The 25,933-nt window shown below is 39.0% G+C and overlaps 2 protein-coding genes across 8 annotated transcripts in view; one reads left to right on the top strand and one right to left on the bottom strand.

The window, feature by feature from the left end:
- The window catches only part of LOC117405977 (glycerophosphodiester phosphodiesterase domain-containing protein 5), a 38,109-nt gene extending 24,894 nt beyond the window's left edge, over positions 1-13,215 (top strand). For all 3 annotated transcript variants that reach the window (XM_034009585.3, XM_034009584.3, XM_059031174.1), the window contains exons 8-16: positions 1,918-2,063; positions 2,487-2,569; positions 3,619-3,769; positions 4,250-4,474; positions 4,734-4,891; positions 6,525-6,672; positions 10,099-10,181; positions 10,433-10,512; positions 11,077-13,215. In XM_034009585.3, the coding sequence (XP_033865476.3) occupies positions 1,918-2,063; positions 2,487-2,569; positions 3,619-3,769; positions 4,250-4,474; positions 4,734-4,891; positions 6,525-6,672; positions 10,099-10,181; positions 10,433-10,512; positions 11,077-11,189 (1,187 nt within the window). In that variant the 3' untranslated portion in view covers positions 11,190-13,215. The remainder of the gene's footprint in view (positions 1-1,917; positions 2,064-2,486; positions 2,570-3,618; positions 3,770-4,249; positions 4,475-4,733; positions 4,892-6,524; positions 6,673-10,098; positions 10,182-10,432; positions 10,513-11,076) is intronic.
- Positions 13,216-16,837: 3,622 nt separating this feature from the next.
- LOC117973044 (unconventional myosin-VIIa-like) overlaps positions 16,838-25,933 on the bottom strand; it is a 64,836-nt gene continuing 55,740 nt past the window's right edge. For 3 of the 5 annotated variants that reach the window (XM_059031167.1, XM_059031163.1, XM_059031164.1), the window contains 9 exons: positions 23,958-24,113; positions 23,340-23,445; positions 22,478-22,591; positions 21,710-21,797; positions 21,297-21,403; positions 20,584-20,769; positions 19,904-20,020; positions 19,724-19,807; positions 16,838-19,415 (listed from right to left, as the gene is read on the bottom strand). In XM_059031167.1, coding sequence (XP_058887150.1) covers positions 19,182-19,415; positions 19,724-19,807; positions 19,904-20,020; positions 20,584-20,769; positions 21,297-21,403; positions 21,710-21,797; positions 22,478-22,591; positions 23,340-23,445; positions 23,958-24,113 — 1,192 coding nt within the window. In that variant the 3' untranslated portion in view covers positions 16,838-19,181. The remainder of the gene's footprint in view (positions 19,416-19,723; positions 19,808-19,903; positions 20,021-20,583; positions 20,770-21,296; positions 21,404-21,709; positions 21,798-22,477; positions 22,592-23,339; positions 23,446-23,957; positions 24,114-25,933) is intronic. The other 2 variants (XM_059031165.1, XM_059031166.1) reach the window with 1 other exon arrangement.

The following is a 25,933-nucleotide window of genomic DNA, read 5'->3' as shown; positions in this document are numbered from 1 at the left end:
TAAGAACAACTGTCTGTAATAATTTAAATACCTGTACTTTGACCTGTCACCGGCAACTGCTAATTACTGTGAATTATTTCTGACACAAAGATTGACACTGCCATTCAGTCGCAATAATACCTATGTTATAGAATATGTTGTATGCGCTGTGTCAGGAAATGGGTTACGAGTTAATAACACAGCAACCAGCTTTTAATGTGACAAAGGAAAGAAGGTATCTGCTTTAATAGTTCAGTGTGCTTAGGAAGGAGTTTTTACTGCAGTTTCCAAATCATCATTTACCCAGTTCCCATCTGAAACAACTTAAGACTGCTCACAAGCACCAATGAAATGTCTGAGGAGTTTATTTCTGGTTTTGGTAATTTTATTGGGTGTTCATTTTCCTTTTTGAAAAAATTGTTCTCATGACATTTTTAGATTCCAGCCTCCTGTATCTACCGTACTTCTTAAATCAATGCATTGATTTGAATAGGCTGTGCTGGGAGGTATTTAACCCTGAGCGATGATTATTGTGTTTTGAAGCTGCTCACTGGGCCAGGAGGTGTAAGCAGGGCAAGAATTCAATACTTCAAATGGCTTTCTGGAAAAACCACCACCCATGACTGTTGGTCTGCCAGGCCTGAATTAGAAAGTGTTTATTTGTTTCAAATCACAAGGTCGGCATCATTAATCTTGTTTACAAATTTGCGTTCCCCTTGAATGCTAAAAGAAGCAATTGTGCTTCATGGGTTGTGTGTTGAAAAGCAAGCCAAAGTTTGACGAATAGTTTTATGATGTTTTTGTCCTAGATAGCGTCAGTTGGAACCAAATTAATTACTGTAGCTGGTCCAGATGATACAAGAACAAGGCAACGCTCCTTAAAGTGATGCAGGGTGTTTTTTTTGTCTTGCTCCTTTATACTTTTGGTTCAGAGTTTAAAAAGTCAATTGTGTGTGTTTATATTTGAGCACAGATAGTTTTAATGAGATTGTTGGAGTCACAACATTGTAACAGCCTGCATGCATTTCTCGTTTATTTACCTATAACATAATTTGTGCTGTGGGTTCAGTCCAGTCTCAGCCTCAAGGCTGGCTGGAAGATATTTACTCTGGTCTTGGCCTTGGCCTTGACCATGGCCTTGACCATGGCCTTGAGTCCCTGGCCTTGGCTGTCCTTAGTCCAAACACATTTACAATTTTTTTCTGATCCTTTTTATTTGCCCACACTGAATGATGTCATTAATGTTTGCTCTTGGCTATCTCCGATTAGCCTGCAGAAATACCCAGGGTAATCAATACATTTGCTTAGTATTGCTACAGAACTAACATGTAAATATACCCTAACCACACTTTGAAATAGCAGTACTATGATAGGGTAGACTCTTTATTGAAGTAACAGTAAGGAATATGTTAAATACAGACATGCTCTATCATGCTTTCATCTGGTTATAGTTAGTCGGAGTAAACAGTTAGCAGTAAACCACGGCTTTTCAACAGAACATAATGTACAGTACTATGTAGTCGGATAGCGAGAAGTAGCAGCTGCTTTGACATACCATCTGCTTTAACATGCTTATCTCGACTTTACCTTGATTTTGATATGCTTCTACACTGCAAAAGTGTGACACTCCATCTTCTCATGTAATTATTTAAAGGTACTTCTTTTTCCTGGAGTTTGGGCCAGCTATTTGCAGTCACATTATATGTCTGTCTGTTTTAATACTGACTTGCAGTATGATTGAGGATGTCTGGCATAAAAGGTTAAAAAGGGTTGCCTTTGATTAGTAGTGCATTGCCTTCCTCTTTCATTATAGTACAGCAAAGGAGGGCAGTTGCTGATATTGCTGCTCAAGTCTTTGTTCAATGCATTAGACAATCCCCCAGTATGTTTCATGTTCTGTAAAAGTCTGTGCTGATGAAGACTATCATTGTGTTTCAGTCCGCCAGGTGCTGATTATGGGGGTGTATCTGATGGTCCTCTTTACCCTCTACCTGGTGCCCCTGGGCATGTACTCCCCCTGCATCAAAGAAAAGGGAACCCTGGGACCACCGCCAGCCCTCATTGGGCACAGAGGAGCACCAATGGTAGGGCTAAACGGCTACATATGGTGCTGGGTGTGGCCTCTTTTGGAAAGGTGTTCTGAAAGCTGGATGTAGCCTGATATTTTCTTAGACCGATTTTTTTTTTTTTATAGCCAACTTTAAAAACAATGTATTCATACAAACATGATGGTATATATTTACAATTGAAAAAAAATCCTGTACTCAGTAATAAAGGGAATTTGGAGAAGTTGAACAAAAAAGTGCAGAAGATATTCAGGTGTTATTATTCCTCTGTTACAGTCCCCTAAAAAAATAAAATAAAATAAATAAATAAATAAATGTATGAAATGTGTAGAAAAATAAACCAGATCGAATATGAGACAGTACAAGGATTTGAATTTTTTAAATACACTTTTCAGTTTGAGCCTTCATTACTTATGGAAGATTCCACTTTTTTTTTAAAAGCTTGCACCAGAAAATACGAAAATGTCCTTTGCGAAAGCCATTGAATTTGGAGGAGAAGGTTTGGAGACTGACGTCACCATCAGGTTAGTATATAACCCTATGTGGCTTATAGTGTAATATTTTCAGCAATATGAAATAGCAGTAAATAATAATGTACATGTATGGCATTCCTGTTGTGATAATGTGACGCACCTTTCTAAAAATTATTTGTAAAAAAACGAAATTAAAAGGTGCATAGCATTGTAGTGCTCCATTCGTATACATAGCCTCTGCTGAAGTGGGTAAGAGCCCTTGTCCTTGTGTGGGACTGATCAGCTGAGTTCCCATTAACAGCCTGAGTGTGCAGCAGCCCTAACCACTGTAGCACAGGGTCAGTGCACCAGCAGACTAGAGCACTGTGGACCTGCAGCTGCAAAGCAGACCAGCATATTTTTTTTACATTAGATATCTATTTGGGTATAGTGGGGACATCATATGTTTGTCAGACTTATTTTTACTTCTATCTAGAAAACCGTGCGATGAAACTTAGTTAGGCCATTCTGAGAATAACAGAGTCTATAAGGAGGGGCGTATCTGTCTGTATAAGTCACACAGACAGCCTCATCTACAAACAGTTTTTAGAAAAACATGTTCAAGTAACTAGTTATAGTAAGGGGCAGTTTCAGAAATTTCCTCCATATAAAGAGTTAAAGCAACAGTGACAAAATAGTCTCCATTTAATGAACTATGTTACAAGTTATTCATCTTCAATATTGTGAATAATATATGTTTGTTGTAGGTGTATATATTTAACAGTATATGCAACATAATATATTATTATAGTATAAACCGATGCGGTACATTTATACTGCAGTATAACATATGTCTACAGGTGCCATGCTGGGGATGTCAACCTGATTACAACAAAATGTAGATTAATTGGATTACAGCCAGTTCTAATAAGTTGATTACAAAGACGAACTCACTCAATAAGGGTCTCATTACCTCACAAACCTAAAATATTTGCCAGTACCTAAAAGTAACTGTAAACATGCAGGCAGCACACTTACAAAGCATTGTCAATCAACTGGCTACACATTTGCATTGAAGGTTGCAATGCGTCACATGAAAAGCATGTTTTTCTTTCCATTAGTTACGATGGAGTGCCGTTCCTGATGCACGACCAGAATCTGAAGAGAACCACTAATGTCCACAAGGTGTTTCCAAACAGGACGAGGGAGCCGGCCTCCATGTTCACCTTGGGAGAACTGGAGACACTCAATGCTGGGGAGTGGTTCATTTCTGTAAGTACGAGGGCTTTTACATTTTGGGGAGATTACTAAACTACTGTAGTACAAATTAATTAAATACTAAGTAAGGTATTTCAGCAAGCAGTATTGGCAAATAAATTCACTGGGGTACCATGGAAAGCAAGGACCATAACATTATACAAGTTTACCTGTGCACCCACTAGGGTAACTCCTGATATTGAACTCCCAAGGTGCCCTGGTGCTACAAGCTTGTTGCACTGCCTTACCATTGATAGGGGGTAGTGCAATACATTTTAGTACCTGTTGGCACACACATAGACCATTTGTTACCTCCCAGTACAGTGAAATTGGTCTGACTGATAAAATAAGAATATGCCCTTAATCTGTAAGTCATGCGTTATTTCATGTAATTATATTTAAATAGCTGTCGTCTTAAATTAAGCGCAGTCCATTAGGAATTTGTTCAGAAAAGAGTTGGCAGTAACTGTATTTCCTTTTTTTTTCCCTCTATAGGGCGACCCCTTTGGAATGAAAGCCTCACTCACTGTCAAGGACCGAGTGAGTGCGAAGAACCAGTCCATTATGAACCTGAGTGACTTCCTTAACCTGGCTGCCACCCACCGCAAGCTGGTGATGTTCAATCTGTGCCGGCCTCCCCAACACCATCCCTACAGAGACTCCTGGATCAACAGGACCCTGGAGGTCATCCGCAATGAGTCCAGCATTGACCCCAGTCTGGTACGTCAAGCTTGCAATGACTAAATAAAAGGTGGAAAAGAAATAAGCTAAAATCTAAGAGAAGTCCTCTTTGGCCTAAAGGTATGTGATACGATGGGTATAACCAGAGATTGCTAGAACTGAAACCGGTTCTTATTCCATCTTCCAAGTTTAATATGAGATGTTAGTAGTTTTTAAACCGTGGCCTTATGCTTTTGGCCTAGTCAGTCAGCAAAAACCTGTGACTCTCTTATAACCTCCAGTCCTCAATCATTTACAGGTTCTGTGGCTACCCAATGTGGAAAGGTCCCTGGTTCAGGATCTCATTCCTGGGATGCAGCAGACATCTGAAGAACAGGCCTCCATTGAGAAACTGCAAGAGAACAATATAGTCAAGCTGAACCTCCACTACAGTCAAATGTCTGCCAAACAAATCCGGTACAGTACTTCACCATCCAGCAGATTCAAATATTTCCAAACGGCATGTTTGCATTTAGTTTATGGTTTTACAGTATGCAAATAGGTTGCAGTAAACCACACATGTAAATTGGAGCTACGAGTGGATGCCCCTCTTTTTTCCCTAAAGATATTAATACTGTATTTCCTGCTCTAAGAAATTACTTTAAAAACCAGGTAATTAATTTGTCCAGAACTAAGTGGTCTGGGAAAATGAACACTTCAAATAGAATCTGTTGTGAAGAGAATAATATATTGCATAATATATGGTCAGCATCGACCATCTCTATGCGTGCGGCTTCTGCAATGAACATGCTCTGCATTGTTAAATTTAAGTTTATAAAAAGCAAGCAGTAGTTAAAAACACTCAGAATTTGCATCACTTTGCAACTGCATACATACAGCAAGCGTTTTCAACAAGGTCATTCAAAAGCAGCTGCAAAGACATTATACGTTGATCGGTATCTGAAGCCAGGGATATATAGATCAGGCCCTGGCTTCAGATTCAGATACTGATCAACGGTAAATGTCTTTGCAGCTGCTTTTGAATGACCTTGTTGAAAACGCTTGCTGCAAGCTGTGTGTATGCAGTTGCAAAGTGATGCACATTCTGAGTGATCTTAATTTCAGAAACCACAGCAGATGAGAGAACAATGTTTTTCGTGGTTTGTTTTTAAAGGTGGTTTGATGCACACAAATGCACACACACAGCAGCCCAAACTCCATATATTGGTGTATTTTTGCATATTGAATACTTTGTAAGAGGGCTTACAAACGATATAGTGCCAATAGTTAATATCAAAAGTGTAAGAGAAGTAAGAATAGTACAGAACAATATCTCCCTCTCCAACTCCTCAGGGTAGTGTTAGGTGAAGCCTGAAAGATAGATTGATGGCTTGGCTGCTGTGTGTGTGTGTGTGTGTGTGTGTGTGTGCCTCACAGATAATGACAGTGAGGTGAACCGATCATATCCTTGTGCAGGAGAATTTACATGAGGTAGTTAATGAACACACTCAGGGCTATTATGTACTTCACAATCCTGCAAAACAGGAATGCAACAGAATGCATTAAAGCTCTAATAAGCCCTCAGGATTTATCCGCATCATCAATGTCTTCATGGCCTCCCACCAGGGGATTCATGCAATGACTCAGCATTTCATTACGCAAGGCTTCCTGGGTCAAGCCTTGGCTGAGGAAAAATACACACAGGATTAAAAGACATTCCAATGTTTTGACAGTTTTTACATACATTTGGATAATGCCCCCCACCTCTCCCCTTTTTCAAAGGTTAATTCGGCAATGGATAATTTAAGTAAACTAAATTAAATAATAATAATAAAAACATGGTTAATCATGGTAAAGCATTATAACCATAGTACTTTAAAAAACTCCCTCCTTGTGATTAGGAGGCAATGGAAAAAAAGAAGTGTCTCTTTGTGGGGATTCTACTGTATAAGTATGGGACACTGCAAAATGACCAAGCTTATTATAGGAGTAGTCTTGAAGACCTCTTTGAAGCCAGCATGCCCATCTTTGATGGAATGGCAACACACTTCTTTCTTTTGTTTTAAAAATGTCTTATTCTGTTTTCTTGTTTTCATGTTTTTTTCCATAGTAAATATGCTGCTGCCAATATCACCACAAACCTGTATGTGATTAGTCAGCCCTGGCTGTATTCTTTAGCCTGGTGTGCAGGCGCTCACTCTGTCACCACCAATGCAGTTCAGATCCTGAAGAACCTAAGTCGACCATTGTTTCTTATGGTGAGTAGCTTCAATACTGAATTTCAGAACTCGGGTGTATTTTGTGATACTCTAGGTCAAGTCTGATCACGGGTGTCGTACAAAAAGAATTAAACCTTTTTATGAAAGCTGCCCCAGCCACCGTAAAGCCTTATATCTCAGAAACGGAGATACTGACTTCATGTTTGACCTGACAAGGCTGCCACATTGAGGGCATCTGACTTTTACATTTTCTTCTCTACTCAGACAGTACACTTTAAGCTATTGTCTTATAACCCAATTGCGTTCTTTGATTTTCTTACCGGTGTTGTCCAGACAGTACAAATAACCGTTTCAGTGTTTCAACCTTTGGATATATCAATCATACGTTATATTGCTACTTCATGTTTAGAAACCATTCAGTCTAAAATGACATAACCCTTTAATGAGATTAAGCTTTGTTTTTGTTCACAATAAACTCCCGGAAGATCTGGAGCCATATGGTAACCCTGGGAAACGCTGGAGACAGAAAGCAGTCCTAACTATTAATGAACAGAACAGAGATCCAGTAGTACACACTGTGACAATGGGAGCTTCCCTTCAAATACCTGCTAACATGCCCTGCAGGGCCCATGCTCTCTGAGGGGGAGAGAGCAGTTAGGATTCCTGACTGTGTAATGTTTGGCCTTTATTTTTGAGAACTAATGTGTTGAATTCTAGAGTGGTTTTGTGAGATGGGATACACTGTATTTGCTAATAATTGTTTTATAAATGTATCATTATTTAATTTAACAGCCTTTAAATAACTCAAGTGTATGAATAGGGACCATTATTTCTTTGGGGTTGTCTTTATACCTGTTATGTCAGGTATAAAGAACTATCACGCCCTGTTTGTCCAAAGACTCAATATAAGATTACAGGCCACACACACACCATAGTTGCTCACACTGACTCCAGGAACGTCCCTAAGAGCATGACCCAACATTGAGAAACATTATTAATATTTGAATATGCATTAGAAACATTTTTTATTTTACCCTTCACTAGTTTCAAGTATAATTTTATTATAAATTCACATATTTAATGTGTCAGCCAGAACCAACTGATTCTATAATCCAGGGGCATTGTGCATTTTATCTCTATTTCCAACACAAGCAGTGGGTTTTTTAAATAGTTTAGCCACCTAGGGCTGGTTTCACAGACCCAGATTAGCACTTGTACTACCTAATGTTACTTTAAATAAAGAACTTAAAGACTAGTGCTAATCTAGGTCCGTGAAACCTGCAGCTAAAGAGAAGCTTGAGTGTGAAATACCAGTTATTCTAACTAATATATTTTAATTGTTGTTCAGATTCTGTTTTGTATCATTTTCTGTTTCAGACAATCACATCGATATGAGCCTTTAAAACCCCACAGCACCCATTTGACCTCAATACAGAATCATAACCTCCAAGTAATATCTGGTACACCGGAGTGTAACTGCTAATCTGTCCCCCTGCAACACATTGAGGCCACAGTTTTAAAACTCTCCAGGACGTGACGGCTGAAACAGAAAATGATACAAAGTGAATCTAAACAGCAAGAATGCATTACTGACATTTCAAAGCATACAGAGTTGTTCTTTAAGGATATGTTTATTCTTAATACAAGGTGCTGTATGAATTGTGCACAGTGGCACTACTAAAAGTAAATTGGTGATTCTGGTTGGTTTCCTCCTTATTATTCAGGGATTCATTTAAAGACAATACCACTGGGGAGATCAGCTGTAGTGACAAATAAATCACAGTGTGATCCGTAGCAGGAGGGTTTGGTTTTTCAGACTCATGTGGGAATTCCTGACCAAGTGAACTTTGGATTCTCAGAGCCATGGCTTGCAAATTGCAAGTGGGAGTAGATAATTGAACTGAAATTCCTTGAGTAATCATTTACATAAATAGAGTACAATAATTAAAACCTTTGATGCAAACATGCTGACACACATACCAAAGGTTAATTTAGAAGTCATTTCAAACAGAACGGATAGTTATTCAAATTCTGTGACAAAGGTAAGCTTTTAAAAAATATATATGGCTGTGGCCAATACTCACAATAAGAAAGCTGTGTATTTACATATCTGCTAGCTATGGGTCGTGTTCACACATCTTTAACATGTTAGTGGCAGGGTAGCTGGACTGTCAAGGCTGGCTAACACCAGGAATAGCAGACACAGGAGGATGACATTTTCAGTTTTAGTGCTTTTATATTTACACACTAATATTTACACTAATATGCACACTAATGTTTACAACGAAGGTGTCACAGTGTTGTGTAAAGAGTGTTTTTGCATAGTCTGTTTTTATGAATAAAATACAGCTGAGATTCATAAACTGTTCTATCCATTAAAGACTTTGAAAAAAAAACATGCCTTAAAGCCTAATGAAATGGTGAAATGGACCCATATGATTCGGAACCCGTTTCAATCCTGGTACTTTGGTTTTATCGGTCAACCACAGCACCTCAGCCATCATGTTATGTCTTTCCTCTGTGGTAGCTGGTATCACAGGGCACCACAGACTAGACGACTAATTTATTCAGTAAACTAGCATTTCAGAAATGGTGCACCTCTGCTTCAAAATTGTCAGCTTTGAGTCGACCATATCAGAGGAATTGGGCTAACTCATATGTAGGTTAATGTTCTTTTAGCAAGTACTTGCAAAGTCAACTGCACAGCCTCTGAGCCTGGATGCATCAGCACCACTGGATTTCAGTGACCTGATTAAAACAGAATTGAATCTGGTTCTGAGTCATACTGATCCTCTTTTATGTGCTGGAGAGAATTTGATGACCACTCCCCTGTATGCCGTTTTTAAGAGCCTCTTGATAGAATCCCGAATAGCTCTGATGGCTACTGGTTGCCCAGCGATGGCTAACATTGTTTTTATGTGTGGACAGTGAAAATCCCTTAAGGTGCAGACTAGTCCAAGTTAGGAATAAAAATCTGTTCCAAAACTGGAGAAGCAGGATTGTGTGGAACGGAAACTTTGGAGGAACTTATTAGGATGAAGCTGAGGTGACAAGTAATGCAATGGGGTCTTAACAATGCCAGCAGTGTTCCATAACTGGATTCACTGACCAGAACTTGAACTCTGCCAGGGAATTTGCGCTGTTTACCTTATATTTATATTTAACTTCTGCATGTTGATAGATAGATAGATAGATAGATATCTCTATCAGCCTAATCAGCAAATCATCATGGATGGTTTATTTTAATTGATCCCAGTTGATTTACAACAAGTTCATTTTTAAATAAAACAGAATCACTGAATTGCAAAGCAGAGGTTGTGGTCAGAGTCTGTGATAATGATATGATCGCCAGATTCCTTCGCCTGTCAAGTTTAAAACCTTTAACACATGCAATTTCAGCAAACGGATGTGCTTAAAAGATTTGAGAGATCTGTGTTCAAACCTAACTGTGTTTTTCCTTTACAGACTCCTCATGAATACAAACTGATGTGGATTCTGTCAGACGTGGTGTCTGCAGTGCTCATTGTAGTTGTATTTGTATTCCATTGGTGAGTATTGCAAAAATCTACCTGAAACAAACCACGAGACTGCCAAGAAATATTATGGCTTGTTCACATGACCTTTTTTTTTGAAGAACTGTCTGCATAGTATTTTTGAGATTATTTATTAGGTGCTTCAATCCAATTTATCAAGGTCTTCACAAAAAAATCATAAACATAGAATGTCTGGAAGTTCTGGTTCCTACTGCTAAATAGAAAGGGTATGATATATAACTAAACATTCTTAACCTTTCATCCAGGTGGAGAGAGAGGGGTCTACCTTGCTTTTCAGGCAGTAGACAAACTCATGAAAATGGTCCATACAGCAAGTTTAGGACTGGTACGTATTAAACAAACATATTAAAAAAAATAAAAACAGGAAGCTGTATTTGTAGGAATTATTGCATTGTTGTGTTTCTGAATCATTACTTTTAAAAAAGCTGCTATGGGTCAGTATCTGCAACAATTGCTGAAAACCTTGCCTTCAAGAAAGTACAGTACAGCAAGCTATGCTAAAAATACAGAATATGCTGCTGTTAAAACCCTGTTCTTGTCACTGCCCCCTCCCCAATTTGTAATCACACAAGTAATTTCAGGAATATTTATTACAGTGGTAATTTTTACCCAAATCCAATGTATGGCTATTGACAGGAGCAGATCCAGAACTGAAATAGTTGTCATTCTTGTTAGGCTGCTGTTGCCTTTTTCTATCAATTATTCAACAATTTCAGTGATTTGAAATGTACTCTCCAGTGGCCAAATGTCCAAATGGACCATTTTGTGAAAGGCACTCTGGCCACCTGTGTGTAAAGACCCTGGGTCCCTTGAATGGCCGTTCAAAGCAGGCCTGACTGTATGAACTTCCTGTGTATTGACACACCGTTCACTCTTTGTGCCCTTGCAGAGCTCAGCGATGTGTGGTCCATCTCCAGCGTCGATGTCCCTGGTGAGGTCCGGAGCTTCCACACCACCCCAAACCTGTCCACCATCTCTGAGGTCTACGAGCCCCCAGTCTGAGACCACTAGCCTGCCCAAGACCATCGGAACAGGACCGAAGTGTCCACACGTAGAGAGGCAGGGGAACGCAACTTCAAACCCAACAGCAGGGTTTAGATTCACCCCAAAACAACCTCATTCCCATGCTTCTCCACATCACCTGCTTCTTGAGGACAGCCTGGCTTTTGGGGACCTATCAATAGACAATTTGTGACTTCTTTGGGCCTTGCAAAGCTGGTCAGCTGCGATGTGGGATGGGAGGGTCATTTTTATCCTCCTTCATCCCAGTGTGCAATTACATGGATGCTCGAATTCTCATTATAAATCACCTGTGGTAGGTTTTTAGGTGCAGGGACCTAGAATCTATTTATATGGAGATGTTTTCTAGGTCACAGTACCTGAAAAACCTGTGTGTGATTTATTGGGAGTGAAGAGGATACGTATATGTATTCACAGCAGCTGATATTTAAGGCTGTAGCTACTTGCCAGTGAATGCAGCCCTCATATCTAAAGATTTGTATGCAGGATCTTGTTTCTAGGGATATCCTGCCCAATGTATAGGAGAAGCAGAATTGGAATTCTTCTTTTAAAATAGTCCCATTGAATCTTTAGTGTCCACAGCGTATACAAGACCTAATTTAATGTCTAATCCAAAAGAAAGACCTTCCACAGCACAGCCCCTCCTTTTAATACTATGAGTTTGTTTTTAACCCAGAAGCCTCCAGCACAACTAACTCCAGCTCCCATCTGAAATCTGACAAGTCTAGGTGGTATGACTTAAGGCAAAATCATAATGAAAACATGGAAAGCAAGGCTAGGAAAATAAAATAATACGCAGCATACCATTATACAATATTCTATAACAATGTCAATACTGGGGTTCCCCAATGATAGATATGTATGTTTTCAGGCAAATACACTATTATACTGTTTTTTGTTTTTTTTTCTTAAGGGACAAATTAAGTTTGCACAAATTAAAAAGTATTTAATATGTGAGACTTTCATAAGATTAGTGAGACAGTTTCTGAGGTCATGTCCCTTTCATAAGATTACAGGTTACAATCATTTACCTTTTTTGTTTGACATGTTTTAACCTTTGTTTTACACCAAACAGCTGTCTCATTTTTACCCCTGCTTGACCCTACAGTGAATTATAACCGCAAGTGGGTACTATAGGATTTTTGACATTACTCAAATGACTGTTTCCAGTACATTGAGCTTGTTCATATCATCTGAGCAATTTACATGAGGCCTTACCTTTAAATAACTGTAGTTCCCAATTCACATTACCTTTCCGTTTGTTGATTTGAGGTTTTATGTTGCCAGGTAGAAACTCAGCATGCCATTTGTTTGTAGCATTTTTCCTGAGAAGAAACAGGGTGTGGGGGGGGGGGGGGGTGTTCAATTCTGGGGTATATAGAGCTATGCTAAGAGAACTCTGCAGCAGTGATGGCCATTTGAAGAGTAAGTAGTGGGGTTCCGAAAAAAATTGCATCACTCGTTCCCACATGTTGCTACAACTGTTTAAATAACGTACATGTCATTTTTTTTCATTAACATCCTGACAACTTACACTTATAACTTTAAAGTCTGTTTCAAGTCTGTTTCAAGGCTCTTTTCAAAATGTCCGCTCCAGTGCACTAATAGTGTAAGGATTATTGCCCACTTTGTCAAACAGGTAACACAACAATAATGATCCATGATGTGATACAGAACAGAAAACCAGAGCACTTGTTTTATGTTTTTTTTTTTTGTTTGCTCTTCCTGCAGTGATTTAGAGGACAGATCTCAAACCCCAATGCACTAGAGCAGACATTTTGACAAGAGCTTTGAAACAGACTTTAAAGTTATAATTGTAAAAGGTTGTCAGGATGTTGACAGTGAAAAGTACAATTACAGATACGCTATTTAAACAGGTATAGCAACACGTATAATGCTGTATTTTTCGGAGCCCCGCCACTTACTCTTTAAGGCCCAAGAAGGGTTTCATTTTACTTTTTAAAACTTCAGTGAAGCTTTTAATAAAAGGACTTGAACTACTGTGTTATTTGCATACCATAAATTTTGACCTTTTTTTATATATATAAAACAAACTGATATGTGAATTGGGCATCGCTTAACTTAAGGGAGGAGACTGGAACACCTAGGCAAGCACCTTAACAGGTCGGTAGGATAAGCAAACTGCCAGCTAGTTGAGTTAGTACGGATGTAGCAAAGCTAAATGAATCCCTGCATTGCACACCCAGAGTTTGTGAATTTTACTGTTCATGCAAGTTTAATGACAATGGCACTGGCTGCAGTCTAGCATTGTGTTGACAGGTGGAAAAAGAGCTTCCCCTCACAGCTCTGTAGACACAACTCAATTCTGACATGAACACCTGGCTCCTCTCCATTGTGGCGAATCGTGTGGTGGTGTGTGATGTGGACTAATGCCCAATGGGAACTAGGTTGTGAGACCATCAAACTAATTTTGTGACTAACTGTTTTCAAACAAAGGCTTCCAAAGAATAATCAAATAATTAAATCAGTTCAAATAAACCTGACCCCCTGTGCTTCTTAGGGGAATTGTAAAGCTGTTCCAGAACATACATCATGTCTGGACACTAAGAAAGAAAGGATTAAAATAAAAAAATAACTGCCCATTCGTTTACAGATGCACTAGAGAACAGCGCTCGTACAATAATAAGCCAGTAATGTTTGAAAGTCCTTTAACACGTAACTTTATAAAACCATTTTGTGTATTCAAAAAGATATGACAGGAATGAGTGCTGAGTCAAAGTATAGCAGGTCAGCAATGAACAAGCAGACTTTCACAAGAGCAATATGTCACATAGGGTCTCGAGTCAAAACAATAGCTCAGCGATACAATGAAACCAGTGTGCGTTGTGAAAAACAATGCTCTACTTGGCTTGTTTTCATATAGACACGATATTATTGGCAAAGAAAAAGTTCCATTGGGTAATTCAATCACGGCTGCTCTGGGAACGATTTGGAACAGTAGGTCTTTGCAATTACAGAAATTGGGTATCCGAGACTGACTGGCTCAGAAGAAAAGCACCTTGTTCAAAAATAAGTCTAAATTAAAGGGACAGCTCCAAACCTGTGGCTTTCCCAAACGTTCTAAATAAATACCCAGCCCTTTACAGAAGGGGGGCCCACTAAATTGACTGCAGCAATTCCATGTCAGTTTAAAAATGTGTTAACCTATGAACAGCTCCACATTTCTAAAAACACTGAAAGTAAAATAAATTGTCCACACAAACAATAACTATACTGCAGCGTAAAATAATAGAAACTGACCTGCAGTTGCTTACTGAGTTATGAAACTTGACAATACACTTCCTCAAACAGCTGTTACTGCGGTAAGTTATCCTTCCCAGCAGAACACGAGGGCGCAGGTCCCAGATCTAAGGTGACTCTCATTAAACAGCCCCAAACAATCCTTCTGTTGTTCTGGTACAGGTAACTAACAAGGTAAAGCATAAAGCAGCAATACAGTAAGCCACCTTGTGTTAATAAAATGTATTACACCTACAGAAGTTACATGCTGTCATATTTTTTCGCTTGTATATATTATGCTTCAGTATGCCATCAATGGCACATTTTCATTAGCGGCAAGGTGCAGAATTTTCCTACAAGAGACTACAATATTCAAACACATTTAACATGTTTTCGGGAACGTGCAGTAGTTACCAATTGTCACAAGCCATGTTGTAACTAAAAGATAACTGGACAAGCATTTATGTGTATTATATTACTATTTCAAACTTTAAAAAAAAGACAACGCAACACTCCAGTGAGAGTCATTTCTTCCCACCACACAACCCACAAAGTACCCGTGTTCTTTACTATAAGAAATTCAGATTTAATACCAAGAAAACAGAACAGAACACCACAATCAATTCGTCATCATGCATTCATTTTGTAAAACAATGTTACAATATTACAACATGTACCTTTTACTATAAACATTATTTGCACATTTTGTTCATGGGTAGAGTTGAACTAAAATCACCTATGTCTGAGATACAGACTGTTTTAAAGGCATTTATTAGTAGCAAGATGTACATAATTTGCTTTCAACAAAGCCTGTCTTTGCTTAAGCCTGAGGAGATGCACTAGACATAGCAACCAGTGCCAATAAATACTTTCTATAATTCCACTTACACATTCCACAGTAACCATACAAGTAAAAAAAAAAAAAAAAAAAATAGTCTGTTTTGTATTAACATTTTTCTGTCAGGCTTCAGTTTGGCCCTACTGAACCTGACACCATGGCAACTCATTCAACCCTCCTAGTGGAGCCCAACTGTTCTTAGCATATATTAATAATGACTGCAGTACATACATATTAGTACAGGGGACCTGAACTGTATTTAACTTGAGGTAATAACGTTGATAAGGTGATAACGTTGTTGGTTACATTTTAAAAAAATGTGTGTAAAATCAAACAAGTTTTGTATTCATTTTAACAACTGTTCCTGTTTGAACTCATTCTCAATGGTGTTTTGTTGCTCTAATACTGATTTTGATTTTATTATCATAATCTAATTGCCTGCCATCTTACTTGTAGGCCTGTGTTGTGTTGCCATGGTTTTTGAGAAATAATGTCACCCTTCAACTATGTTGTTGATTTAACCTGCTTCGCAATGACATCATAATAAGGCAAGGCAGGTGTAAACATTTAACAATATCATTCCAGGAATGGGTAACAGATATCAGTTCAGCTTCTTGTGTTGAAATATACAGGTAGTTTTATATTGTCAGTACCCACCCTCAGTATTGCATTGTGTCACAAAAGGGCTCAAAGTGTTTGGGTTTTACTGTTCCCTGTGTGCATTCAGTATGGGCCCTCAGAGTGGGAGATGACAGAGATGGTTTTAAAGTATGAAAACACAGCTGGGATATCACAAACAAATTCTCATCATCCACTCTCTTCAGGATCTCAAGTAAACAAGTTTCTTTACCGACCTCTGGTGTTTTAGCCTTACACACCTTTTGCCATGCTATTTACAAATCTGTTTTTTTTTGTTAAATAAAATTGGTAACAGTTTGGTTTATTGATCCATTATAAGTGGTTATATGCCCTTAAGATGGCGTGTTTAATATATAAAATGACTCATGTATTTTAAAATAGCAGTTTAAGATAATGTTTTGTTTATTTTAGTTATAAAAAAAATATTGGGACTAAGGGATTATAAATAATAATGAATTACAATACAAAAAATGAAATAATTTTTTTATTATAACCAGGAGGTCCCCGGTTAAAATCCCAGCTCAGCCACAGCCTCACTGTGTGACCCTGAGCAAGTCACTTAACCTCCTTGTGCCCTGTCTTTCGGGTGAGATGCTGTTGAAAGTGACTCTGCAGCTGATGCATAGTTCACGTACCCTAGCCTCTGTAAGTCGTCTTGGATAAAGGGGTCTGCTAAATAAACAAATAGTAATAATAACATATATTATCATTACATGATTCATACATATAACTACCAAGAATGGATCCATAAACTACCATCATCCTACTTTTCATCTTCTTTCACTGTGTGTGCTTTGGAATTTAACATTTTAAAAACAGCAGCTTTCTTTACAAGATAATCCATAGAGTGTTCAGTAGATATATCATTTCTCTTACTAAAACAAACAACGTTCCTATGAACAACTTTACAATGTGTATATTATATTAAACAACATTTGTAAAAATCTATTCAGATAAATAACATACCGATACATGAAATTTACCACTAACTGTTACAGCAATCCTGCATGTTCATCATTCTAGTCCACTCACCTCCTACTTCCAATGAGCATAAAAAAAGAACTCTAGGAGTCATTTTAATCCCAGTGGGTCAATGGTCTTGTGCTGGCATGTCACAGAATACAACATTCACAGATCCAAGTTTCTCTTTGGATTGTGCTAAAATGGGATGTGAAATATACACTTTCTAAAACCTGTTAAATCCAACTCATGTTTTTTGTTCTTTTTCAAAAGGGGGTGTTCTGGCATGATGGTTATTTACAGAGAATCCAGAACTTTATCTCGGTGAGCTGTTGTAGTTTGCAAGTCCAGCAGGTGGCATTGGGGTGTATGTTATTTAATCAGTTTGAAGAAGTACAGTGTCAAATCTGATGCAAGGCCTGTGTTCTGACAAAGACATTTTCAATGGGAGCAAGGTGGGCCATTTCCCTCATTCTGTTCTGAGTGCAACCTGGCTTCTAAGGCTTTTTGTGACAGAGGTAAAACCAAGAGAAATCAGACACAGTGGAAAGAGTGAGTGCAATGTGGTTTTCCCCCCCAAAAATGGATTCAATCCAATGTAAAATACAGGGTATTTATAATAATGTATTTTGTGCTTTGTTATCCTTTTCAGAATAGCTTGCTCTTTGTATTTTTTTAAATTTTTTTTATATAAATTATTGGAATTATAAAGACAGCCACTGAGACCCTCTAAACTGGAGGGGAAATGAATAATAAAGCACACCATAGCTAACAAAAAACAATAATAAATTGCTAAAATATTATAACCTTGCAGATATCATTTTAATACTGATTCTTATCTATCTCCAATTCTCAGTTATTTCTACTGTTAAATAGACCTCAAACAGGGTCTTAAACAAGTTCTCTGAAGCTCTGCAAAAAATACTCCGAGGTCACTGCGTATTTAATTCCTCCTTTTCCATTCACGTCATTTTCTCATGCTGCAATTTCTCCTGTAGCACGTAAATAGCTTTAAATCCATAGTCCTGCAACTTTTTACATGACTTCCTTTTACAAAATAAAAAGGACAAATAAAGAACACAAAATATGAGTTGTGAGCTAGAAGGTCTCACTCTTCAGTCTGAAAAATGCTGAACAGTAAAAACAAAGAAAGCCTGGCACAGACTCAGGGCCTAGTGGAGCTTATCTAGAGCCAGGCCTGGGCATTCTATTGCTCACCTAGGCCTAGTTAGGCCCAACAGACCATACAGGGGAGAATACCATTCCTCTGCCTGTGGTTGTGCTGTCACAGGTAGTCGTCCTCACTGGATGGAGAGGTGGGGCTGTGCTCGTCAGGGTCTGTGTCGGTGGAGCTCTGTGATGGGCTCCGGCTCATCCCCCACACCTGGGTGGAGAAGGTGTTGGCCCAGCTGCAGGGGTTGCCCAGCGGCCGGAGGAGCTGCATAAGCTCAAAAGCTTGGCGCCAGTAATCACGCTCAGTTCACTTGCTGCTGCCCTTGGTGCTGCGCTGCTTGCTCATGGTGGTCAGCATCTGGCTGATGTATGAAGTCAACAGGTCGTCCATCTTGTACCCCTATGGAAAATTATAATATACACGTCTGGAAGGTTTGCTGGGATAATACGTATAAAAACAGACAAAGTTGGAAACTAGCCTTTAGGAGAGATCATCACATTGCCTCCCCACTCTCCCCACTGTACTGCAAACAAAGCTTGCGTTTGAGTGCAATCATACATCACCTCACCACACGGCTGCTGAACTTCCCTCGGGTCAGTGTGGAGCTGTGATGAGGAGCATGTTGTCACTTTGCCTGGAGCCAAATGCTCCACAAACACCAACGCATAAACCTACTCCTCACTTTAAATCACAACTTTACCCCAGACCTTTAACTTAAACATTAAATTCCCTATGAGATGATACTAAATTTATATTCAGTCCCTCAGTGGACAATTGAAATATTATTCTCTGTATATAACAAATGATATTACAAGTATGGACGTTCCCAGAGCATTTAGTCACCAGCAAATAGACAACTTGCTGATGAGGCTGGCCAGCCATATTGTAGATTTATTATTCTGGGCAGGAGATAACTATTCGCCACTATAGTTTTGAATATGTAGGCTATAGTAATCCACAGACATCATTTTAAGCCAATGCAACAGGCACATATTGTCTTAGTGATGCCTGCTATTGTGGTTTTACTACTCAAAGACAATGGTGATGCTTTCACTACATCATCTGCCTGAAATCAGTAACCAGGGAGGGACTCACAGATCTTAGGCTTCTTGCTGCCACTGCATCACATTTCTTTGCCAATGAAGTCTCTCTTTGTATTTGCCCACCCTTGCTCTGTCAACATTTTGACTTCTGTGCCAGTCTTTATAGTAAGAAACAAAGTGAAGTCTCTCCTCACCAGTGACGTTTCACAGAGAAGCTTACTCCCTCGCACCAGGTTTCCGATGGTGATGTGGAAGTAGGTGTTGCCGCTGCTCCAGTTTGAGATCTTTGTGAACGGGTGGGTTGTCAGTATGTCCTGAAAGCACATTTTAGTAGATAACACGAGTGTCAGATTAGATTTATCTCTTGGGTATACAAAATTAAATCAACTAGATAAACACTGCAGTCACCAGCATATTCTGGTTGGTGTATTGGCATGAGGGAATGCCCTCTGTTAAGCTTCTCCTGGGTGGATGCTTGTTGTATTGAGCTGCCTTTAATAAAGCACCTTAAGCGACTAAAGCAGGACTGACGCCTCCTAGTGTGTTATTACAACACCAACACGCTATAATATATTAACTTATCATGTTTGTAAGCTAGTTGTTAAAAGGTTAAAAATACCACCTTGGTCTTTGGGTCTATCAAGCTGACTCCATGCTTGTTTATTGCTATAAGCAGGATCTCTGGAAAATTTGGCTCAGTAGTTTGCTGTGAAGAAAACAAAAACAAAGTGATTGTTTGTGATCATAGGAGAATCAATGCAATATTAAAGCAAGACGCAATATAAAATGGAAACTTCAATACCTTAACCTCAAAGAAGGCAGATCCAAATGTAGGCCACTTGAAGATAATTTTTAAAAACACCAGCTTGGCCTCCTCCCTTGATTTTCCAGCTTGCTTGTTGAAGTAGGCCACAATGGACTGGGAAGTTAAGTATGAAATGACAATCAATAGCAATTCAATGTTAAGTCCTGTTACACTAACTTTAAGCACATCCCATTATTAGTTCAAGCAAAAGAAAAGTTCCATTAAAAAGAGACGCTGGATCAGCCAAGGGAGGGAAACAGACAGGAGCTGCTATTGCTGTGGTGGAAGGGGCACTTGACAGCTCACAGGTATGTTTGAAGGTCATTGATACATTATAGTGGAGGATGATTAGCAGAGACATAGTTGTCATGGTAACGTAATTGGTGATATTGAGTCTAAGGATAGCCTTTTCTGATTGTCAGATTGTCTTCTTTTTAATCATGTTATGATTACAGATAGGAGGAGGCAAGACATGGCACTCAATCAAAATAGTGGAAATCATTACTTCAATATATATATATATAGCTAGATTTTTGTTGTCAGTTGAACTGGAGCTGTTGTGTACACAAGCTGGTGTGAAGCATTAAAGCCAGTCGGATATGAAATCAGCTGTGTCTGTGATTTATTACAGCATGGTTTCCAGTGATGTGTGAAGCCTGGTGTTTCAGTCTTATTACCCGTTTCCAGTCGTCGGGAGAGAGCTGGCGAATCAAGTCCTGGGGGACCAGCTCCTTCAGGATCTTGGTAATGCTGGGAAAGTGTGACTTGTCGTCCTCGAACTTCACACGGTAAATCAGTGCGCCGAGCTGGAACACCTCTTCCCTGGAGCACTTGTGGTAACCACGCAGGTACTTGGGCAGCTCCTGGGAGAAGAAAGGCAGTGAGACACAAAATCCGCTCATGGAACTTTAGATGCATGAAAAACAACTTCATTATATTAGAACTGTGGAATTACACATGCTTCCTGATCTTACATTGTAACTGCTGTGATATCACCTGGCCTTGTGAACCACCTAGTGTAATTAAATGGTAATGCCATAGTCCAGACCATTTCCATGTAATTACACACTTATTAAACCAGCTGTTACCATGAAAGAACCAGGGACCTTGTTGTTACAATGCAATTAGATGGTAATCTAAAGTTCTTACACAGAGATACAATAAATCAAGGAAATTCTAACGGTATAATTCTGATGCTTTCCCCATCCTTTACTATGGTGCCAGTGCTTTGCCATGCTTCGTTTGTCCTTGACATCACTTTGCTAAGCCATTACAATGGTAAACAGCAATACGATTGTTCATAGGTGTTGCAAGAATATGATTTGAAGCCTGGAGGCACATTGGTTTCAAATAAACAAGTATACAGGCAACTACGGATATTGTGGCACACCTGATAGTAGTGGAATATGGAGTCTGCCATGGAATCCTTTCCTGGGACAGTGCTCGTCCAGAGCTTCTTCATAAAGAACACCTGATATGTTAAAGAAGGCACTATACCTGCAAGGTAAGCACAATGCAAACTGAAGGCTGAACTGACCTGACTTTCATTACCTTTGTGGTTTCGAAAGCTAGTGCATTTCATATACATATTCCCTTTATCCTATTTAAAAGTATAACCAGAAATAAATACTGCTGTATCCCCATATATGTGGACCATCAAGGCTTATCCTACCTAGAATAATGGGTACCAAATCTGCGCGCTGCATTGGAGAGGATAGTGCACAGTATGTCCACGTTTGTAATGACCAGCGTAGTCACCTTTTTTTATGAGCATTCTTATTCTGAATAGAAAAGCAGCATTACCATCCTTTGCTGGTCTGGCTTTCTTGATCCAGTCTGTGAGATGCCTCACAAAGTCAAAGAAGAAGTCCCCCTCTGGAACACTGATCACCTGAGATACAGGGAATGGAAAGAACACAAGCAACATGTAGCAACTTAACATAGCCTGTTCAATTAGAAATGATGCTGAACTGCATCCGCGTCCAGATCTTTACTCACAAAATCCTACACAGATTAAAAAAAAAACCCGGAATAATTCTGTAAGGATTAAGATCGTTTCAATCTTGAGGTATGATTCCGCTAGACTTGTGTCAATACAAATACATTTAAGCATGAACTACTGTAACATGTTTTCTTTTTAATTCATGCGAATTAAGAATCAAAGCAGGATGCAGACTCACATTGGTGATAATTAGGGTTAAGTGTGATTTATTGCTTACAGTCTCTCACCTGGAACAGCTTTTTGTAGCCCATGCACAAGTGTCTGTGCTGGATTTGACACAGGAAATACGAACAGCACTTTCAAACGTTAGATCTTTGCCAAGCGAGACACTTTTGATTAATATAGCTTTAGATAATGTGCAGTTTAATTACCAGCTCTGTACTGTATAGTATAATCTTGTGAAGACACCGTCATGAAAGATGATCTGTCACACTAATACAGTTGTTGTCTTGATTTTTACGGTTATTATCCATACACTCAGTTTGGGTTCTTGATCGCTGTATGGATGGCCATCACGTGTCTGTGTTACAAATGCAACAAATTAATAAGTCCTCCTTTGGGGTTCCTACCTTGTCAGAAATCTTTACAAATAAGCTGAAGCCCTCTGAAGATTTAAGCAGCAGCCTGTTAGATATGTTCTGACAGAAGTCCTTTGCTTTTGTGCTCGACTCCACTTCAAAAGCCTGAAACGAGGGGGAGGGGTGGAGAAGACACAGTCAGACCACCTTTATTTAAAAAAGCTCACTTTCTTTATTTTAATTTAGATTAGGCCACAGTGCCACACAGTGAATAAGTAGGAAGAATATGCGATAATACGGTGTGCCAATTAGCAGTAGGAAATTAAATTTAATTAAGCAATTATGCACACTAGAATCTAATTACGAATAATTGTTTTTAATTTATGAACTAGATTCTTGAAGTTCATTCAATTTGACAGGCGTTCTTTTGTTTGCTGTCAGAGTACCACACATGAAAAACGATGTTCATTTATTTCAAAGCCTATGCAAATGAGGCTACAAGGAAACAGGTTTGTTGTCTTCGATTCCATTAGTAATGGCAGTAATTTAAACTTTTATAATTTCATGACTGTTTGACCAAAACAGAGAATTTCAGTCCTGATTTTTTCCTTGTTATAGTGTACCATCGTGGGTTTGGCTAGTTTTACGCTCACATTCTCTTCAAAATGAATTTTTTTTGACCACCAGGTGGTGCCAATCTCTCTAAGCTTTTGCCTATTTTAACCCAGTCCAGGCGGGACATCCTGTCGAAAATCCTGTTGGAACTTCACGGGACTCCTTGGTCCTAGTCTGAGGTAGTGAATGAATATATGTTAAAATGTGTCCTGTTCTCATGTACACTCAATAAATAAGTATTCTTCAGGACTGAAAGGGTTAAAGGTAGGTGAAAAAAGATCAAACAAACTATACTCACCTCATCTGAGTCGTCTGGGAAATAGACTTTGTGGAAGATCTGTGTGGTTTTGTGCTGAATGGCTTCAACTTCTACCAAGTGAGGAGGGTACTTCCTGGATCCATTGCTAATGTTTTAAACAAAGGAAAAAATAAACATCACAGTTTAGAATCTGTAACATATTGAAGCCTATATTGGAACTACAATCTGTGTGGAGCCTATGTTTGCTGGATTCCACAAAGATAAACCATATAACCTGGGACAGGTTAGGTTTGTAACTCACATTTCTGGTTGTTTGTTTTAGTCCTCCGTCTTTTAAATGAAAGAGACAGTTCAAATGTAACTGAATGAATTGGGATGTAAACTGAATAGTCCGAGCCAGGTTTCAGAGAAATGACTGTTTATATATATTTGTGTATAATTCCCATGGAATTTCCTATTATGTTCACTACAGGATTCACCTTTACTACAGACATTTTTTATATGGGAATTTCAGATAGGGATTGTGTGTAAGTGTACTGTTACAAATAGAAACAGACTTACTGTTACAAATAGAAACAGACTTCAGTCATGCGCCATATTTTGCTGCCATCTACTGTCCTAAACTAATAATGCAACTTGTTTACTGAGTGCTGTTACCGGAGAGCTTTCTGCAGTCTCTGCATACAGTCCACAGCCAGTGGATGGTGTTTCTTGGACTGTAGAAACCTCTGGATGTGGGGTAGAAGCATGTTGCTAGGAGGGAAGAGGCCTGTACACAACCATAGCAACTCCCAGCCTTTCTCTTCACTGTACCTGAAGGGAAACAGAGCACAGGGGTACTAGACTAAACAATAATAATAATAACAACAACGTGTGTTATACCATTGTATGTAGTATGTGTTAAAAAAAATTGTATTAAAGACCACATTGTAGCAGGCTTTTTTTATAGTGCATTTTTGGACATTCCCCTAAGGCGGTGTTTCCCAAACCGGGAGTGATGGCAATAAATCTCATGTGTGTCGCAAAAATGTCTTATCGTATATTGAACTGGTTGTGTTTTTTTTTGGTGTGTGACACCACCCACTAACGCTAATAAACTGCCTTTTCACACACATTATGGCATCCTGTTGTAATGTGTATATACAGTGCAGTGGTGGATCGGAATAGCTTTATTAAGTACAGTACTTTATTAGGATGCATGCCTTTGTTACATGGAAGAGGAAACACGAGGGTGACGGAGTTTACGATTACATTTCTTTTGGCTTTGCTGTCAATGTTAAAAACAGAGAAACAAGGCCACAACGTGTCAGCTGTGATTCTATTTTAACAGTGGGTGCCAATCAAATTAAAGTGCCATTTAGATACAAATCACAAAGACGTTGCAAATAAACCTTGAGATTTGTTTGAAAGAAAGCGCAGTGCTTTTGAGAAACAGAAACTATCAATGGTTCAGAAAACATCAGTGCCAACAAAAGCAGTAAAAGCTTCCTTCCATGTATCTTATAGAATAACCAAATGTAAGATGCCACACAGCATTGGTGAGACATTACTTCTTCCTGCTTGCACAGAAACGGTTCAAACAATACTTGGCAATACTGAAGCTGCAAAAATAAAATCAATTCCCCTCTCCAATAACTCTGGGCAGTAATGTCTTCAAACGTGCTTCAGCAGTTACTAGCGAAGATTAGGGGAACCAGATTTGCGCTGCAACTGGACTAAGCAACTGATGCGGCAGGTGAGGCACATTTGATCTGTTATGTACGCGACGCATCTGAAAATGACAAGGCTGAAGATCTGTTGGTTTGTAAAAGCACTGAACGACAAGCTACATCAAAAGACATTTTAAAAATTCTTAATGAATTCATCATAGAAAAGGGATTGAGCTGGAATTCCTGTGTTGGTCTGTGCACAGACGGGGACTGGAAAGAAAGAAGGATTACAGACTTTGTTTAAGAAGGTGGCAACTGACGCTGTTTGGGCACTGCATGCTCCACCAAGAAGCTCTTGCATCAAAATAAATTAGCCTGCAGCAATTAAAATGGTAAACTTCATTAAAACAAGACCAGTAAAAGCACAGATTTTCTCTCTTCTTTCTGAGGACTTGTTTCAGAACATAAATCCTTGTTATATTATTGCGAGTCAAGATGGCCGTCACATGGCAGAATATTTGTGTCTTCGAACTCCAAGAACTGAGAAAGTTTTTGGAAGAGGCCAATTACTGTCTAACAGTGAAGTTAAATGAGTTGAATGCCTCACTTCAGGGAACTTCAGGGAACTTCAGTTTTAAAGCTGAGTGACAAACTGAATGCATTCATTGCAAAAATGTATCTGCGGAAAAGGAAATTAAGGATGAACCACAACTGTCATGTTCCCCAACCTTCAGCAGGCTATTGAAGATCATCAGTTTAACCTTCAGCAGGCTACTGAAGATCATCAGTTCAACCTTCAGCAGGCTATTGAAGATCATCAGTTCAACCTTCAGCAGGCTATTGAAGATCATCAGTTCAACCTTCAGCAGGCTATTGAAGATCATCAGTTTAACCTTCAGCAGGCTACTGAAGATCATCAGTTGAACCTGCAGCAGGCTATTGAAGATCATCAGTTCAACCTTCAGCAGGCTACTGAAGATCATC

Source organism: Acipenser ruthenus, chromosome 9 (genome assembly GCF_902713425.1).
Source record: "Acipenser ruthenus chromosome 9, fAciRut3.2 maternal haplotype, whole genome shotgun sequence".
Taxonomy (NCBI): domain Eukaryota; kingdom Metazoa; phylum Chordata; class Actinopteri; order Acipenseriformes; family Acipenseridae; genus Acipenser; species Acipenser ruthenus.
The sequence above is the reverse complement of the archived record's forward strand: the minus strand, read 5'-3'. Positions and strand labels throughout refer to the sequence as shown.